Source organism: Enoplosus armatus, chromosome 3, assembly GCF_043641665.1.
Source record: "Enoplosus armatus isolate fEnoArm2 chromosome 3, fEnoArm2.hap1, whole genome shotgun sequence".
NCBI classification, from domain to species: Eukaryota; Metazoa; Chordata; class Actinopteri; order Centrarchiformes; family Enoplosidae; genus Enoplosus; species Enoplosus armatus.
This window is the reverse complement of record NC_092182.1, coordinates 9,910,753-9,931,455: the sequence shown is the minus strand read 5'-3', so window position 1 is coordinate 9,931,455 and position 20,703 is coordinate 9,910,753. Positions and strand designations below refer to the sequence as shown.

Sequence of the window (20,703 nt, the reverse complement as noted above, 5' to 3'; positions counted from 1 at the left end):
GCTGGTCTATCATTGGAGGACAAGGTCTGACCTTCAGAGGGGACCCGCCCCCGTCACCTGGTTGGAAGTGAGACATGCGTGTTTCATCCGTCTCTGTCACACCGCAACTCTCACAGCATTCATACACACAGGCTCGGACATATGTGCGCACAAAAATACCCCCCATGTCAAAACTAAAGCATGGTACGATGCACAGGCATGAACAGAGCGCATATGCCCACACATACGCACATCAAACCCAGAGCGGCTCGGTCTCAGAAGAGTCTATGTGGTGGCTGCTGCCCATGTGAGTGATGGCTTTATAATGAAATAGTCACTCTCCCCTCTCCTTCACTCCCTCACTCCCTCTCCTTTTGGTTTGACCTCTTTACTTTCTCCCCCTGTCTCTCCTCCCTCCAGCTCACCCACTTCCCTGTTTTTTTTTCTGTCTCATTTCCCTCTCATCTCCCTTTCGCCAATATATAGAAGTCCAAAATGGTGAAGGTGGCTACACACACACACACACACACACACACACACACACACACACAAACTCACAGTATGGAAAGTAGCACAAACTTTTTTAGCAGAGACCTGAAAGCAAGGAAGAGTCAGCCCCAATCCACTGAGGGAACATCAATCATATTTTTCTAAGACTTCCTCTCTCCTGCGCACCTTACCTGTCCTCTTCCTCCTATCTTGTATTTGCATTTGAGGAGACGGCCCCCTCTCTCTCAGCAGGGGGGGGTGAACACATCAAAGACGGCAACAGGTGTGTGGTGTCAAACACAATGCCAGGACCCCTGCTGTGCTAGGGCGTCTTGGATAAAGCCTGTCAGAGTCCTCAAAAACTCCCACAAAGTTAACCAGGAAAGGGTGCACGCATACACACACACACACACACACACACACACACACACACACAGATGTATACTTGAAATCTCTAATGACAAATGTGTGTTTGCCAGTGGGAGGTGGAAGAAGACAGAGAGAGGGTGAGAGAGGGCTGGGGGGAGGAGGGGGTATCTCAATGAAGGAGTCTCCAGTGGTTGTGTTAACCCCTGATGCCTCATCTCACTGTGAGTCATTCTGCCCTCCGAGGCTCGTCTCTGCTCTGCTATTGTTGATATTATTGTTATTGAGGAGGTTTGGTATGCTAAGGAGAGAGAGAGAGAGAGAGAGAGAGAAAGAAATAGTGTGTGCCACCTCTCATTGGCATAAATACTTGTTTACAACAAGACATAAATTGGCACCCTGTCAGTCAGTCTCTCTATTTCTCTCTCCTTTAACTCCCTTACTCTATTTCCCTCTCTGTCTCTCTCTGTGTCTCTCTCTCTTCTTCTCTCCCTCTGTGCTGCTAAGCGTATTACAACACTCCCTGGTTCAGCCCTCTCTCATTACCATATTCTAATTACATTCGTTAAGGGGAGCATTTGGGAGTTTAATGAATAAATTTGAAAGATGGGTCTCCGTGGCGATCTTTAGGTTTGTCTCCTCCTCAGCCAACTGAAGATGGGAGCATATGTGTGTGCGTGTGTTTATGCGTGAGGTCACGCACCTGTTTGGTATGTGTGTGTGTGCACTCTCAGTAAATATCATTGTACCTCCATTTCAGAAGAAACAAACCAATCTAGTTAACTGCTGGAGCTCACGTGGAGCTCCACTCTCTCTCAAAAAAAATCAATTCAGAATTCTGTTTGTCTCCACCAAATAAAGATTTCATGTTATTTGTTTGTTGTTTTGGGGAAAACTTGGAGCCACCCATGTTGAAGTCATGCATATTTAACTCTCCTCAAGCCTCAAAAACAAACTACCAAAGACAAGCATCAATTTAAAGATGTACAAATTGTCTGCAATCTTGGGTTTATCTTTTCTACCGACGTCAGACCTGGAGGCTTCATACTGGGAGACAGGCAGGTGGAGTTAAAACAATCATAAGGAAAAGTAAACATTAAAGGTTATCAACTCTGCTCCAGTGACTGGCTTCCACTGTTGTGCGGTTTGATCTGTCTCTGCCTAGGACTTAGCCCTGGGCTGTAGACCTGAATAGGCTGTTACTACGGGCCTTGCACTCACTCTTTCAGGGTATTACAAAATGTAATATACCTTTCACTTGGTTTAATAACGGAGTCCCAAACGCATTCCCAATTCTGATGATTGCCAGCTTGTGCTTCAAGGAGTCAAGGAGTGAATGAGCAAAATTTAGCTATTGCTCAGAAAGAACTAACAAAATGATGCGCCTTTTCTTTGCCAACTGCCATTGATAACTGACAATTAAACACAACCACGAGCAACATAAATAAATATGCAGAATCTAATCTAAACCCTTCCCCACAGAATTCACTTTTACTGCGTCTGCACTTGATTAAAATGATGGTATTTTGTTCTTTGGCTAAATACATTATTTTTGAAATCCCAGAAAGTGTTCGCTCCTTTTCTTGTTGACTGGAGCAGAGTCATAACCGCAAATCAGGAGTCAGCAGAATTTGGGCAGTGTCTGGAACTTCTTTATTGCATCTTGTGGTAAAAAGTATGGATGTGTTTCATTTTGAATTCCACTTGATGTAGACCGATCCATCTTGAAATTTCCCCATGACTTTCACTTGGCTTGAAACCGCCGCATGAAGGACAGACTGTACTCATCCATAGCAAACAAAATACATGAGCAGTGAGATGGTGTAAGCGATAATGTCTGATGAACATATGCTGTGCCATTAATAGTTTATAAGTGTACGGTATAGTGTATCAATAGATCCAAAGGGGCTCCTCTTCACTGTGGCTACAGTATATTTACAGTGATGATGCACCGCACAAGGTAGAGCCCAGTGTCATCACCCTCTCTTCCAGCACCGTGACTCATGCAGTGGGCGCAAAAGTATGTTAGCTATCTTTAAACTTCTATATAATGTAAGATACATGTATATAAATAAATAACAGGGGGAGATGAGAAATATAACCAACATCTTCACTGTTTCGACAGCAGCCATTTTCGTTTGTATTATCGTTTTCATCTATTAAATTCATATAGTTCTGGCAAAGCCATTTAATAATTGTTCTAATTTAGAGATTGAGGAGGAGACAGACATCAGTCATCGCCTGCCGGGCTGTCCTGATAACTTTCCACCCCATATGAACTGTAATGGACTGTGACTTTCTAGTTCAACATGCAATGATACCTTCGAGCAGACGGAGACGGAGAGCTTACAGCCTCACAGAGAAAGTGATGCCGATGTTGTGTATTGGACAATGTTAAGACTTGCGAGCTGGCATATACATATAAAAAAACATACTGCCAGAGCATGTATGCTGCCAACAAGAGGCAATCGTGCAGTTAGGCTTAACACTAGGTAATACCTGTTTTTGGGCTGGGAAATCTTGCCGTTGCCATGTTTCTCCTGTCTGCTGGAGTAGTGAGCTTACACTTCCACTGGATAACAATCATTTTTGGGACGGAGTGATTTTGCTCAAAAGAATTACAGGAAGGAATTTCAAAGACGACAAAAGCAAAAAACTTTCACTGTCAAACACCCAAAGGCATGAATGAACACTATTCTCAATCTCTGTCACTTGGCCAAGAAACAAGTGAGATGCTCTCCCTTCCATATGAGGTGTTTATCGTCCTCCCACCCACCGCTTCACACTGTACATTCAAACAATTAAATATATGCACTGTCAGTATGCAAATGCGGCATCAGTATCCCGTATATAGTTGCCTCCTTAGAGTACAAGATGATGGATGATATATTACAGCTGAGCTGGCCTTAGACTAATGACACAGCTGCATTACAATACACAACTTAGTACACAGCTAATATTGTGTACGCACAGAGACAGAACACACACAAATGCCACCTTGTTTAATCCCCCAGGAATCAGTGAAATTTGATTACCGTGACTTTTACAAACACACTGCATATGAGAGTAGACATTCCATACATCAGCAGAAGGGAGGAGGGAGCGGGAGGAAGAGGAGGGTAGAGACACTGAGACGGAGAAGTACGTGATGCTGGGCAGAACCGCAGTTTGAGAGGAGAAACACTGGACACACACTGTGGTTTCCTGAGTGAAATGCAACACACACACTGCATGTACACAGTGTCTCAGCCTATAGCTCTATTACGGTAAATGTGGGAAATGGTATATTTACCAGTAAATGTACTCTTCTCCCTGGATAAATCTTGTGAATGTGTACATTTCCAGGATAACGTTAGTGGAAAATGTCACAGCACCATGAGATTCACAGTTCTCTCACTATGGGTTTTTTTTTTTGTGTGGATGTGATGTAGTAGAAGGCCAATCTGTGAGACACGGGAGAGCCAACAGAGTAACATTACAACACCAGACAAACGGCGAAAGTTAAAACTTTGTGTGTGATGAGGATTGAGGTAATTTGAGGCATTTGAAAGGCAGATGTGGTGTACTTTTAGTTATCAGTACGTGTCTATGACCAAGAAATTCATGCCTCATTTATTTTATATTATAAAATCATGTGGATTTAAGCAACGGTGCCTAAAAATTAGTCTTTAATTGTGAAAGAAACTCCATGAGGCCAAAAAAAAAACAGTTGATGAACACTGTTCACAGTGTGCGGTAAACACGGCAGGAGAGCTCCATGATAATATGACTTCTCAAGTCATTAACAGAGAAACGCAGGCATTAACAGGTTTACCTTGAGAGATGCTACCAGTGAATGTTAAACATAACCCAAGTCTGTGGTTGATCGACAATTACTACTAAATATTCATATTTACTGTTCCCCATATACACATCACCGCTATCAAATCAAATGTACGGAGAGCAAGATAAGATAAGATAAGATAATCCTTTGTTAAACCCACAGTGGGGAAATTTGCAGTGTTACAGCAGCAAAGAGGATAGAGCAATAGCAAGAAGCATCAGTAAAAGTGATAGATAGATAGAGTCATTGATAATAAGGCAAAAGAAATTAAAGTGGTTTGAAACAGCAAGGGAAGCTGCCATTTTTTAGCATTATATTATATTTTTGCTTGGCAATAAATAACATTGATTTTGCAATTAAACAACCACATAATCTTACCAGTTTTAATTAAAAGTAGAGCTGCAGCCTGTGAGTGGCTATTAGTGGGTTGATGCCTATGAGGCCAACACACTCAGATCCATGTGATAACACATAAAAAAAACGGACAATTTGACCTCTCAGCAACTTTATAGAGCACAAACAAATGTGGTCTGATACACTCTGCCGCCCCTTTGCAATAGGTCTGTATAGTTTGATTGCTTTAGTATTAAATGTTTGCTTTTGCACATATTCTCTGCCAACTTCATATTTGTGTCTTGAACAAATGTTTACACGTTTTAACTGTCTGGATTAACCACGAGGTAGGCAGTTAATAATGCTGTGTGTAAATTTACAGAGGCAACTTTGCATGGAAAACACAAAGTGTGTACTCATTGGAGAACATCCCAAAATATTTGTGCAAATTGCGGTTTCTCTAACTTCAAGCATATAAATATTATGTTGCACTAGAAATAAGAGAGTCATAACTATAATCTGTCCAAATAAGCAGTGTGGAAAAATTCTGTGGAGACTGAATCTACATTATGCCAGCAACAGCAAAATAAAAAATACATAAAATGTAAAATAGATAAATGCTCTCAGTGCAGAAATGAAACCACACATTGAATTCATGTTGAGTAAAAGAAGGACTAGGCTACAATTCACAAGCTAATGATCAATATGTTAGGGCTTTTTTGGTGTAGTACAATTGTCTGGCTGAAATATTTTCAGAGAGGCTTGGCTGAGTTGTCAGAGAGATTTTAAATATATCCACAAAATATGTGACATAAAGGAAAAGCTATTGTAGCAGCTCCCACCCACTACTGCTGGTGGACAACTCCATAATCCTTACACAACAATGAAGCCGTATCAATCGCCTGTAAAAACCTCTCCAACGACTCATGTAGAACTCATGCAGTCTCAGGTGTCCACAGATATGCTCACATTAATTTATAGTAAAATACTGCTAATAATAATAATTGTATGTCTGGGGACTGCCGCAGAGTGAGCATCGGCAAATAAGCATGAGTTTTTCTTGCTCCGTATTGTTGGACTTGTGCGCCATTATTTGCATCAAACCCAAGACGACAAGCTGGAACTGCATGTAAAAAAAAAAAAGATGTGTGACTGAAACCCACCTTCGTAAAACATGAGCAGAGAGTATGAAATATGTATTGACTTCAGAAATCCTGAACTAGGCATATTCCTTTATAGGTCTCTAAGCTCCAGATATTATTAAGTCAGAAAATGAAGACGCTAAAGAAAAACTTCATCAGAATCAGTAGGGTTCCAGTACCTGTGGTGCTTGATTTACAGTGTGATGTTTTGTTGACATCTCACTGTTATTTGGGGATGTAAACATGCAAAATTGCCTTCTGCTGCTGTAAAAATATATTCCACTCCTAAACCCCTTGCTAAGTCTGAGGAGCAGAAAGTTATCAAAGTTAAATAAAGTTCTAAAGTTATCTAGACAAAGCTCTACACATGCAGTACAAGCACTCAAAATAGCAGTACAGGGACCATCTGTGTGTGCGCGCACATGCACACACATACACATTTTAATGCTTCATCTGTCTCCAATGAATTAAATCTAATTTACACAGGACTCCGATATTACAGAGGTTCTACGTGGGGACATTTAAGGACACAAAAAGTATTGTCTCCACTGCACAGCCTGACTTCTTATTATAGCAGACACTGCTGGTCATTCACTTCTTCTTGGTTGGGCTTGGAATATAACAGGAAGTTAAAACACACTCAAACACACACACACATGCAGGGACACATAACTGAGCTCAGGCACGTACACAACACCCCCACACTCACAGCCACACATTCCCACTGTTTAATATATTTCTGTGTCTCCAGTTAACAATATTTTGTGTCAAATTATAGTGGGCAAGATAAATAGTGGGTCTGTGCGACATGGAGAAAATAGAACAGGAGGAAAATGTGGGGCTTCCTGTTGGGTAGGAGGAGAGCAGAGAGGAGAAGAGAGGAAAGAGAGGAGAGGAGAGGAAAGGAGAGAGGATAGAGAAGAGGAGAGGAAAAGATGGAAGAGAACAGATGAGAGGAGAGGAAAGGAGAGAGGATAGAGAAGAGGAGAGGAAAAGATGGAAGAGAACAGATGAGAGGAGAGAGGAGAGGAGAGACAACACTAACTCCTACCTCAGACACCTGGCTTTCCCTGACTAGACTTGTAAAACCTGGTTAATCCCAGCTCCTTGTGAACTTGTGTGTGGTGAAATATCTGCATACTGATCCCAACAATCCATGAGGCATCTACGCACATGTCCAATTTACCGTCCACGGCCCCATTTGCAAATGAAAAGCTTGCTGGATAATTACATGTATCAACAAGGAAATTACATTTATGAATAGAATGAATCTAATTAATTTTTTGCATTGCTGCACATGTGGTTTGGTCAGCAGGACATTATGGACGTCTGGAGCTCGAGCGGAAATGGAAGTCACAACAGTCACAAAATGACGTTGAGTGTTAATTGGGCTAGGCTTGGCTCAGAGAGAGACGGAGAGATAGACAAAGAGGAGGAGAAAGAGAGAGAGGGAGGGAGAGAGAGCCTGGAGGACTAATTAGTGATTATAACTTGGCGCTCTCCAAACATAAAATATCTCTCAACCCAAAAGACAGAGGAATGATTAAAGATAAAAGAATAGGAATCAAACACAAGGAGCTGTGAAACACCCCTCTGGTATTGTGTGTGTGCATGTCTGTGTGTGTGTGTGTGTGTGTATATACATGTGTGCAAGCATATGTGTGCACATGTGAGTGTGTGTTGGCTTCTTTGCCCCCTCATTAAACCATGCTTTACTCTGGTAAACGGCAACAGCACAGAGCTCAATGTCAACTGGAGAGGTTACAGCCATAGGCAGGCTCTGGGACACACACACACACACACACACACACTGACACGGATACACCAAGTCTCTCACGAACATGTTATCTAATAAATGCATGAACGGCACACCCATTTCATTTTAAAAATGAAACTTTCGGTAAGTTTCCAAAGGCGTTACTTTTGCCTTTGTTCTGACGCAGCAGACAAAATGGAGAGTGTCAGCCTCTCTTGGCCCCGTGCCAGTGTGAGCTGGACATTAGCAATTCACACATCAAATTCATAAATCAAGGGCACCCTTCACCACAGTATAAATGGATCATAGAGGCCTGCAACTGGCTGTCTGCTAACTGTGTCGCTCTGGGTTTCCATAATGGATCCATAGTATTTTTTCACGTAGTCTGGTAACTGACATTTCACGTCATCCCTCCTGTGTAACTTCTCTTTCAGACGCTTCTCCTGCCTCATGTTTTACCTACAGGGACAGAAATGGTAAATATTGCTACGGAGAAACGTAGGAATACAATGCATGCATATTTCATTCAATGTATCTATTTAATGGCTCTCAAACAACAATAATGACATGAATAATAAATTAAACGTGCACGCGCACTCACACTCACACTCACACTTACACAGACGGAGACACACAGAGCTTTGTTTGGGCTACAAACTGGAGCTCACACAAGCTGAGATACCACAGCACACACACAGGTGAGTGTGAGTGGGTTTCTGACATTTCTACCTGAGATCTAGAGCTTTTGTCCTTCACCAATTGTTTTTTTTTTTTTGTCTGTGGTACACATTTGGCTTCGCAAGCAGACGTACCGACACTGTCACGTCTCTCTTATCACCTCCGACGTTCTGAACAATCATGGACGCCGTTTGTGTCACGTGCAACATCGATCTCACCATTAGCAGAAACACGCACGCACGCACACCACCAATCTGTTACCATGGCAACACCTACCTTTGATGCACACACACGCAGACACAGGAGGCAGATGGGGCAGTGGACTAAAATGTATATGCTTTTTGATCTGCCTCTCATTCGAGCAATCATGTTAGTGTCATACAGCGGCACAGCCAGACATGAGCGTGTGTGAACTGTCAACTAGCTGCCTTCACGCCAAGCAGCTACCAATATATCGCAGTTCTACAGTGAAAACACTGCATGATTCAAATCAGATTATTTCATCATCGATACAAAAATAATGCCATCCTCTCACACTTGCTTTTCGCACCCGTGCAGTTGAGCGACATGAGGAGCAGACTCACATGCAGAAGCATTGTGGCATAGACGGCTGTTGTCTGTGTGATGTACTGAAGTCTGTACCAACACGTTTGACAGTTGCATCATTCGTAGTGGGGGGCTCTGAAGTAGAAGCCTTTAAAATGCACATTAGATCATGCAGTGACATGCACGTCCACATCGTGTGTGTGTGCTTGTCTCATAGTTTGAATTTAAGCTTTCGAAAGGGAATTTTACTCAGTATTCAACTCAGTCTAGCTTCTTAAAATATGAAGGGTCCTCACATGAGTAATCATATCTTTTCATGAGCTTGAGTCCCAGGACCAGACTCTAAAGTTTGTCTTTGTCTACATCTGAAAAAGTTTAATAGCCTCCTTATTTCAGAGCTCCATAGAATTTGCTGAAACCAAACAACAAGTCATTCCCGATGGTTGGATAAAACAGGCTCTACCATCAGTCTGTCCACCTGAGTGTGGTTTGTTATCTAAAACTAGTCTATAGTCTATTACCATGGACAGATACACATACACCCCCAATCTATTATTGAACAAAAGGCTCACGCCTCCGCTCAGCCCTTCAGGGAGGAATCCATCCCTCCATCCCAGAATAATTTCACACATCAGTAGATACACAAAAGAGAGAGAGAGAGGGAGAGAGAGAGAGAGAGAGGGAGGAAGAGCGGGAAGGAAGAAAGGGAAGGACAGAGAGGAGGAGGAGTGGATGGGGTGAAAATGTATGGGGTCACAGCTCAGTGCTCGTGGGAGGCCAAGGTGTCGGGGGGAAGCCATGCGTGACAAAACAGAGATCAGAGCATCATATGCAACCGCGCACACGTGCGAAAAAACAAACGCACACGCACACAGATACCCACACACTTGCACAGACAGACGCGTGCCAAGAAAAAGGTGAGAATAAGGACATATCAGATGAAGACTTGTAAAGATTGGGTCTGACTTAATCAGAGGAATCCTCATCCAAACACAGCATGGTAATGTCTTTATCTATCACACTCTACTTCTTATTCACACACACACACACACACACACACACACACACACACACACAAAGGATAATCCTAATTCTACATGCAGACATGTATAAACAGCATGCAGAAACCAAAAACAGTGAGGATGAGGAAACACAAAACCAGTTCTTGATTTCCTTGTGCGTAAGCGTATGGAAATGAAGAATTCTATGGCAAACCACTAAAGTACAGATGTACATGCACACACAGACCCACACCGAATAATTACCGGGCATTTTCAACACACCATTTGTCAATAACACATCACCACACTTCCTGAGCAACATCTAGACCAGAACAGTATTATATTTTAACACACACACATTGATGGAATGCGAAAATAAACTGAAAGCTTCAAATTTAACAGCTGACTTGACAGCCGCCGCCAGATGACTGGTCTGGAAATCCCACATCGTGTTATGCTACAATCCACAACACAAATCCTACATGTGTATAAAAATTTGATGACCAATGATGATTTCAATTTTCAATATGCTGCTGATGAAAACTACTAGATTTCTTGCGACGTCTGCAATACAGACAGATAAAAATCAACAAACACAGAAAAAAAAGAAAATCAATTCTTTTGTTGCAGCGGCTACAAAATAATCGACCGCAATAATCTGGAGCTGTGCATATCCCTAACAGACACACACACACACACACACACACACACAGACACACAGGCAGAAACACATATACACAGACTGAAATACATACATGCACCAGACGCACAGCGAGCATACACACGACTGAAAGCACCAAGCAAGAGGAGCAGCAGACACAATGGAGTGTTTAAGTATGCAGGAAACTTTATGCCTGGGTGGAAGAGGAGCTTTGAAGGAATCCGCTGAGGGACACCCAACCTCCCCCTGAACTGAGCCTGTACCTCCTCAGCAGAGAGAGAGAGAGAGCCATGGAGAGAGAGAAAGAAAGGGGGGGGGGGGGGGGGGAGAAAACAAAAGATAAAGATTGAGAGGACTAGATGGTGAGTTGGAAGGGAGACGAATGGAGAGAAAGGGCAAGAGCGAGGGCAGAAACAAGGTGCTTTGGTCTAGTCCCTGCGCCTTGTGCACAATTGCTCTTGGTTAGGCTGATGTGTGGAAGTCCCTAACCAGCAGCGGTCACGTTGTTCTCAGTGGTACACACACACACACACACACACACACACACACACACACACACACACACAAACACACTCAAACACACACACTGCCTTTTCCGGTGAGCACACTGTTCAGTAGGCGCTATGCTTAACTCCCAGTATGACCTTCATTGAGATGGATTGCATGAAAAATGTAATGACTTTCCTGAGAGAAAAACCACAGGCCAAATCAGCTTTGCATTGCATAACAATGCTGGACTTGGTAATCAATAACACAAACACACAAACACACATCCATAATGGAGTGCACAGCCTGCACATGGAGAAAATGTCTCAGCAGAGGCCAACCACATCACAATGGATAGAGCAAACCACCAGTGGAGAGCTGTGCAATGCATAAACAAGGAGCTATTGACGATAAATGCCTGCATCCATTTCCACCCATCAAACACTTCCCTAAGCTAACAGCTTAAGTCTGGAACAACATGCAACTCTGAAAAAGCTTTTCACACTCCAAATGTTTAGCTTAGGGTTATCTTTGGCCGTGAGTAAAGAGTTGCCCCAACCTAATTTGGCCCCATTTTACATTGTACCGCTTAGCTAGCAGCACAATTTAAGTTGTCCATTGTTCATGCTGTAAATATGATGCTAATTTTGGCCCAGAGCAGGGCAAACTCAGCCCTAACTTAATGAGTGGTAGCCATGAGTTTGTGTGAAACCTCCAACAGTCGAGAGCACACTAAAAGTTCTAAAATGTGGTTAACATTAAGTAAAGTGAAGTGCAAAAAGCCCTTAACTTACTTTAACTCAACTTGCTTTTATGATAAAATCCTCTGCATGCACGGTCACTGCTTTTGTTGTTTATACCTCACAGACAGCTTTTCATTTTTTTTCCCTCTATTTTTTGTTTTGGCGGACAACATTGCACAATGTAACTAGAGCATCATTTCACACGTAACACAAAGCAGAAAAAAAAGAAACTCTGAGCAGAAATGTGCCACACATTTAACAGCTTTCTATGGTTGCATAGCAACAATATTAGGCTCAGATAACAATCTCTATCCTACTGACCATAGGGTTTTGAACCCAATAACACAACACAGTGGAAACATTCAATCTGTAGCCTCATTTCTTGCTTCTCAGCCTCTAAGCCCTATATAGTTTTAGACCCAGGAGCCCCTGATTCTTACGCCTTAACCCAGAGTTGTTTGGATTACAAAGCGAAATAGACAACAATACCCCAAATGGAAATGTACAGTCAGTGGGATTTTTGACTGTGAGCTCAGGTTGCTGTTTTTTTATTTTTTTTTATTTCTTGGTGTCACAGTTTTAGGGTCCCATAATGAAAAGCTGCCATTGTGTTTGTTTACCTCCTCTTCATCTCTCAATGTGACATTAGCTCGAGATGAGTCACCAGCAAAAAAAAAAACCACTGAGTTCGTCTCGCTGTCATGGATATTTCCCTCTTGAGTGTGTCTCATTCTCACCTCGTTGGTGTTCCAGCGATGGCGCTCCTTGGGCAGAGAGGAACATTTGGGTAGACACTCGAGCAGCTTCTTAGGAAGGTAGATCTTCAACTGGCCTGGCTCATCTGGAGCGGAAGGGGAGGTGGGGGAGGAGAGGGGGGTGACGATAAAGGAAGATAAATGAGGGATGAGTAGGAAGAGGAGAGAAAATTCTCATCAGACACAGAGACATTGTGAGAGGAGAATACCAAAATGCAGCATCTGCGGGATCTGGATGAATAAAATCATAACAAACTTTTATTTTGGAGCATTTTTAATGGCGTGATGTGACCTTAAGCAAGTGAATTTGCACAAATATTTGCTCAGGCCTACGATGGGCATAAGCTTTATTCATTTTGTCAAAAGAAATGTGGGTCCATCCAGTACTTGATCTGTGATAACTTACTGGGAATTCTGAATTTTTGGCATAGCATTGAAAAGAGATGTCAGACTGATACTTGTGTGGACCAGTAAGTTCATTATTCCTAATCAATGAAACAGGAGAAGCCAGGAAATTGCACACCAACTATGTTTAATATTTCCACGTCATCTTCATGTCTTATTATACCTTTAATCACTTGTGGATGATTCACAGTGATGTAGACAGGTAAGGTTGATAATCTTGTCAATCAAGGTACAGGGTGCAAACAACAGTTTAAGTGTGCAGAGCGCAGAGGGAGTGGCAGTGCACTTATTTTTGGACAGCAGGTGGAGGTACACAGCGCACCTGAGGCCCACCCGGAAACAGATTTGGATTAAGAAGAATCCATTATCATACATTATCGGTGCATTTGGGGTTGGTAACAATCATGGCCAATCACATGGGCATCTCTCATCCCCTTTAAAAGCAAAGCTTTCCCCACAGTGTTATACAGACAGTTTGGTAATGGAGCAGAGACTCCAGACTTGCTCCTCCTGAGAGGAAACTAATATTCTTGTGCGGGAGCTAGAGAGTCGCAAGTACAAATATACAGCAGCCCAAATGTTGCTACGGAGAGGGGATGTTTAGTTTGAAGTTTAAATCATGTTTCTGGACATACTGAAAGTCCTGGGAGCGCCAAGTTTTCTGTACGTAATGATGCAGGTGAGATGACGTAGGCAGGTAAAAAAACAGCTTTTAACCTTTACTTCTTTGGCATTATTGCCTTAAAGGATAAAGTCCGGTGATATTCATTTTTTTCTTATTATCAACAAATCCCATAAAAAGACCAGAATCAACAATGAATTGAGCCTACTAACAGCCTGTGTAGCCAAAGCCTATAAAGCTGATTCCTCTCTACCTCTGCTGCTTTTTTCACATCATTGAGCCACCCCGTTGCACTGGGTGACATGTTCTTCATTAGGGTGAACGTGGGTACAGCAGTTTATTTTGAGTCAATCCCACACTGACTGTCCTGCTCCCTTAAATACTCACTAGAGCACCAAATCCGCAGCTGAAAATAGTCCCCAACAAAATGTACTTTTTCCTCCTGTTTTGGTAACGTTTGCTAAAAACATGTTTAAAGAAACATTTTAAATGTAACTACATATATATGACTCTTGTTTGAAGTCTTTAAGTCACAGACAGGACAGGGAAGTATTTAAGTATTGAGAGATAGACTAACATATTGTTGGTTTTGGTCTTTTCATGGGATTTGTTGACAATGACAAAAGTATAGCCAGCAACCTTTTTTTCACTGTAATACAATGTAACTGCAGGTGGAAGAGCAAAACAGGCAAGCAAAACATGAATAATAGGGGTTTGTGTCATTTTGGAGAGAGCTATAAGAGTGCACCATCACCAAAACTTTATGGTGCTGCTGGATTAGCAGCTCCTCTCCTCCCACTGCGGAGCGCGGAGGATCACCAAAATACCGATTAGGCACAGGTGAGGAAAAAATCCCATTGCGCCTCAGGAAAATACCACTTCACCAGCGCATAGCGTCCGCTCAAAGATAGAGCCCCTGGTGTGTGTATGTGTGTGTGTCTGTTTGTGAGTGTGTGCCCGACGGGTGTGCTGCTCAGAAGTCAAAGAGAGCAAGCACTCAAAGGTTATTGATAAGCATTTGAGTAGAGGGCGTCCATTCATGACTCCCCTGGGAAGATAGGAATTATACTCTACCTGAGGGCAAATGACAGAGCGAGAGAAAAAAGAGAGATAGGTGGGGTGGGAGGGTCAGAGCGGGAGACAGAGAGAGGCAGGGAGACAATGAGCCAGAGAGAGACAGTTAATGAAGAAAAAAATGAAACTTAGGGAGAGAGAGAAGATTTAGAAAGTACGAAATTTGCAAGGACAAGAGATGGAACAAGGTAAGACAAAGACGCAAAGAGAAAAAAGTACTGTAGCTGGACAGGAGATGTGTGTGTCTGTGTGTGTCTGTGTGTGTGTGTGTGTGTGTGTGTGTGTGTGCTCATGTGAGTATGTAGGTGTCTAAGCATGTGTGTGTTTGTGTCAGTAGGAAGTGTGTTCAGGCACGTATGCTCCCCCTAATCAATTATGCATTTATTAATAGAAGACCTGAGAAGACAAAATTTCAAACAGCTGAACGGTGCAGCAGCTTAGTTAAACAGCTGAATGGTGCAGCTTAGTTAAAGCCTAATTTCTTTTTTAGCAGCACTCCAGCCTCTCTGCTATGAATGCCAATCAGCGTTTAAACCCCACCCCTCCTGGCTATAACCCCCTCCCCTCCCCCTGCTGTTCTGAAGAATTCTCATCAGAGCCTCGCCTTTGAAATGTACCAGAACCACCACATCAAACAAGCCCATTGCACATGCGTAGGCACACACACAAACACCCGCACGCACGCACACACACACACACACACACACACACACACACACACACACATATACACACATATACACACACGCTCTTACATGCAAACGGACACACACATACACACACAGTGCCTGCCGATCAAAGAACGCACATCACAGTATTTGTCCCAGAGTGGCGTTTTTCTACCAGTGACCTTGGTACCGAAATCCCTTTCAAAGCACACCTTCACGGACACGACCATCATCTTAACCTATCGTCACGTTTGCTCTCCCCGCTGACGAGGAATGGAAGACCAACTTTGCAGATTTGTTGAATGCTAATGAGCTTTTACACCCCAAAGGGTTGTATCTTGTATTTCTAACAATCCTGAACCAGAGAATGCGTCCCTGTTTTAAAAAATTCAGCCTGGGAACCGTCGCAATCGTCTTTTCCATCTGTTCCAAATGGCTCTCGGTGGGGCTGTACTACGGTGTGACATGGGGCAAAAACTTCTCTTTTGTTTCTGGCTACCCAGGAAAATGAACCATCCTGGGACACGGGGAAAACACATCTAAATATGGAAATTCTGTGCTGTTCATATTTATATTTGTATTTGAAATAATAAAACAGTTTCAATACCTGCATTGCTTTATGTGAGTCCCTCAGCAGTACGCCACGAATTCTGGCTGTACATCGATCACTAACTCAGCTGCTAATCTAGTAAAAAAGAGTCCAAAAGAGTGACAAAGCCTGAATGCTAATGTGGAACTGCTGGCTCATTAAGTCACATAGAGGTATTCGTGCTAAAAAGTGTTCGACCAAAGTGAAACATTGCTTTGGTAGCCTATCAAATGCCATAATTTAGACTGGAATCACACAGAAGGGCGGCCTCCGACTGATGAATATTTTACCTCATAAAACTGTCATCTCCATATTTAACACAGAAACAAGCCAATGCCCTTGTGAGATGGCTGTCAGTTAATTATAAAACTCTCCTCAGTAAAGAGAGAGAAAAATGCTCCAAATGCAACTCTTAACTCTCCCCCTACTGATATTAGGAGGCGTCAGGGGAAATTTTCACATTTTCCCCCCTTTTCGGGATGAAATTAATGTGACAGAAAGAAAGGCTCATTGCACAGCAGCTAGATAGAGGGATGGGAGGGAGGGCAGGAGGGAGAGCCAGGGCAGGGAGAAGAAAGGGGGGAGCATAGCATGGGATGAGCGAGAGTGCAGGAGGAGGGAGGGAGAGACGAGAGAAAGAGGGAGAGCAGGGGGCGGAGGGGATGGGGGGGGTTGAGAGATGGGCGTGCATGCTAATTTTATCATTCTGCTGATAAACTTTTCCTCCAGTAATCCTCCAGCTGGGACGTGAGAACAGATAGGAGACAGGGATAGGCTCGGGAAGTCTCAGCTCATATTAAACAGCCATCCCAAACAGAACTCTCTGTTCTATTCTATTCTATTCTACTCTATTGTTTTTCAGATTTGCTCTTAATTCTTTATTTGTTTATTTGTGACAGTCTGGTTTTCTCTCATCCCTCTTAACAAAATAAGAGGGTCTGGTGCAGGTATGAGGCCATCTGGTCCTTTTGAAATGAAAAAGGGGTTGGGGTGGGGGTGAGGGGGAGTTGGGGGTGTGTGTGTGTTTCCACATACCTTCCCCCTCTATACCCATAAACCCCACCACCTCCTCACTAAGCAGCATGTCTGTCTGCTCCTCCTCACATCTGTTTATTTTCCTCCACTTTATCCCCCTAACACACACGCAGAGGCAGAGACATGCATCTCCGTCATGTCCTCTGAAATCAATAACCAATCAAAGCAATCATTGCCTTTATAGTCCCTATAACACCCCACAGCAATCACACACATGCCCAGGACAACAGTCGCACGCATACAAGACCACGCGGCGACCCCAGATTACACACTCCATCTCACCTCTAGTTTATCCAGGCCCATTGAGGATTATAGATACATAATGCCATGTGTACAGATTAGGTATGACAATAAACTACTGATAGCCAAAGTAAGCCCTGCCTTCTCTATGGCTATGTGCAGTAGTGTGTGTGTGTGTGTGTGTGTGTGTGTGTGCGTGTGTATGTGGGTGCGAGCGCCCACTAATACTGTACTGGCATGCATGAATAAACATGATGTGTAACAGAGCTGAATTGGAATGACGTCTCAGCAGAGAGACACAGAGATAGAGTGTGTGTTTGTTTTGTGTATGTGTGTGTGTGAGAGAGAGAGAGAGCAAGAGAGAGTGTGTGTGTGTATGTATGTGGAAGTGTGATCTGTTACAGAGCAGATGAGAAGGAGACCTCGGCTCCCGCATCACATCATTCTGCCAGAAGGCTTTTATACTTGCTCCCAGAGTCACCCTGCGCTACAGACAAATGTGCGCGCGCACGCACAAACAGTGTGAAGAGTGTTTGTGTGTCTCTTACTGTTGGCGTCAGTGTCGTCACTCTTGGGAGGGGTGTGTCCTGTGTAACCAACGGCAATCCTGACCATTCGCTCTGGATTTCTTATCTTCTTCAGTCCTACAAAGAGGAAAAAGAGCGAGACAGAGACAAAGACAGAGACAGAGACATATTTAGGAGATGCTCCCGACTTTGGTTTCCTTGGCAGTCGCCACACCTCACCTCATTCTTCCTCCTCTAAAGCCCCGAAACAAAACTCCAAGTGATATGCATGTGGGCTGATCCATTTTCTGATCCACTAACTTGCATCCATTGTGTCCCCTGATCGATTGGCCACAGTAGATACACTGCCTCCATGTGTGTGACTAACTTGTACCCAGCTTTAGTTTCTCTTCTCTCTCATCATTTCTCTGTTTCCCTGACCACTGTTGCTATGATACAAAGTAGACCAACCAGCGCGGAGGGAGATGGTCTTCCATGCTATATGGTGGATGTTGTTCTCATGTACTCTGCTGATCAGCTGCCACGCACATCTGCCAGGAGATGGAAAGAGTGGATGGCTGTCTCCAGCCTTCGTCGCCCCTGCGATTCACTTGGCTTCCATTCAGCACGACTGAGGCTCGTAAATTATTACGTCCTCTCTACACATAACACTCAGGGGGACGTGGATAAAAAACACCCTCATACAGTCTGTTTGCGTGTGTGTAGGTACAGTACAGTATGGGCAGGAGGATGGTTTTATATTTATGTGGTACAGTGCCTGCTGATCGGCCCATGGGCCATCTGTCTCATCTACAGTTCTTGTCTTTTCACGCAACGGGACTCTCAACCCACAGCCTTCCCTTTGCCTCTGGCTACACTCTGCATGCACGCCTGCACGCTTGTATATACGTGTCTGACTTCTACGTGCTGTACGCCTGAAAATGTGCCTCACAAATGTATGATAATTGTGTAGTCCAAGTTATCCAAAAAATTGCCCCTTAGACAAATTTTGCTCAGCATCACTCCCTAGTGGAGAGAGGTTAAAGACTCCTGTCATTTTCAGGTATCACTTTCAGGAAGAGATCGAAAGAATCAATTAAGAATAGTCTAATAATAAAACTGATGTCTACAGCAAAATGTATGCCGTATGTCATTTTAGCTCTTAAGTTGCTGGGGGACTGCGTGTCATGCATAACAACACATTCAGCTGTTGTGTTTATTGGCTTAACAGGGACGTGTGATATCAGGAGAACAGGCAAGAAACGAAAGCGATAGTTAGAGCAGACTAACAACCAGGGCATGTTTATAAACAAATGTCACACACACTGAGTAAGGAATGAAGATTTCATCAACCCATGAGTTGAGATGGAGATAATATTGCCATGGTGATTTTGGCCATCCCTTAAATAATTCATGAATGAATGAATAACAGTCTGAACAGTGTGTTAGGCAATAATGACCCCAGGAGTTCAGCTAAGGGAGTAAAAATTTAAACTAGATTCATAGCCTACATGATATGACCTAAAACTGACACACATATACATACACCCCCCTCCCCATCCCCCAATGCAACCGATACTCACCTTCACTGCCTTAGCAACCATAAGCACACATCAACACCAAATGAACACAAACATAAACACACACGCGCGCGCACGCACACACACACACACACACACACACACACACACACACACTGGAAATAAATGCACAGCTGGTCTCGGAGGTTGCGTGCCTGTGAAGAAAGGAAATCTACGATTCAATAGACTATTTTATGCTTAAAGAGAGATACAGAGACAGATTAACACACACACACACACACACACAGAAAGCATCTGAATTCCTTCAGCGTGAACCACTCTCATCCTCTCTCATCCCCATCCCTTTTATGCTAAACGCTTCAAAAGCACTCATAAACCAGCTACTCAGGGGGAACGCTGGCAAGCATCGGACGGTGAAAAACTACCCTATCCCGACTCACTCAGAGCCCACCGACAGAACAACTCTCCTTCCGTTATTTATTTTCTGTCGGTTAACCGTGCTCCACATAGTCGCTGGTTCAGCACCAGCGTCCGTGTTTTCGGGACGGGCTGGAAGAAAGGGAAAGCCCCGCCGTTATCTCTCTCCCCCTCTATGCCTCCGTCCCTTCATCGCCTCGTCTGAACTCCGAATAGCAGGACTCTGCCACCTCAAATAAAAACCGTTATTTCTCTCTTACCTTCCGGCTTGTTTTCGGCAGCCATTTCCCCTCCGCCGCGCGCCTCATCCCTCCTCCTCCTCCTCTTCCTCCTCCTCCTCCTCCTCGACTCGACCTAGTGGTGGTGGAGGTGGTGGTGGTGGGGGGGGACCACGCGCGTGCACAGAGAGGACAGCTCAAGGAGGGGGGCGGGGCTGTGAAGAAGGGGTGGGGGGGGCGAGCCTGCCGCGTTCAGCGAGACTATTGGCCCAAGCGGCGAGGATTGACAGCGGGGATCCGTGATGGTGACTCGCGGAATTCTCCATCCCTCCGTTTATTCCCGTTGGCCCCGCCCCCTGACGTACACGCGCACTCTTCCTCGCTCTCTCTCCTCTCACGTCACTGAACGACGTCTGTATTCGAGGACACCTTGACAGCCTCCCACAGCATCATCATCATGCTCATCATCGTCTTCTCTCTCTCTCTCTCTCTCACACACACACACAACGTAGGCCTACGCACACAAATAGCCTACATTACACACACATACAAACGCGCGCGCTCATTTCTTCACATGCAAACCCAGTGGACTGGTGAAAAAAATGCGATGTAAGGTCGCATCTCACCATA

The 20,703-nt window shown here is 43.8% G+C and overlaps 1 protein-coding gene across 1 annotated transcript in view; it reads right to left on the bottom strand.

Annotated features, from left to right (window-relative positions):
* Window positions 1-20,140, bottom strand: part of LOC139282571 (calmodulin-binding transcription activator 1-like) — a 47,361-nt gene extending 27,221 nt beyond the window's left edge. Inside the window, exons 1-3 of the mRNA XM_070902346.1 lie at window positions 20,116-20,140; window positions 17,940-18,035; window positions 12,741-12,844 (exon numbers count right to left, since the gene is read on the bottom strand). Of these exons, the coding sequence (XP_070758447.1) occupies window positions 12,741-12,844; window positions 17,940-18,035; window positions 20,116-20,140 (225 nt within the window). The remainder of the gene's footprint in view (window positions 1-12,740; window positions 12,845-17,939; window positions 18,036-20,115) is intronic.
* Between the last annotated feature and the right edge of the window lie 563 nt (window positions 20,141-20,703).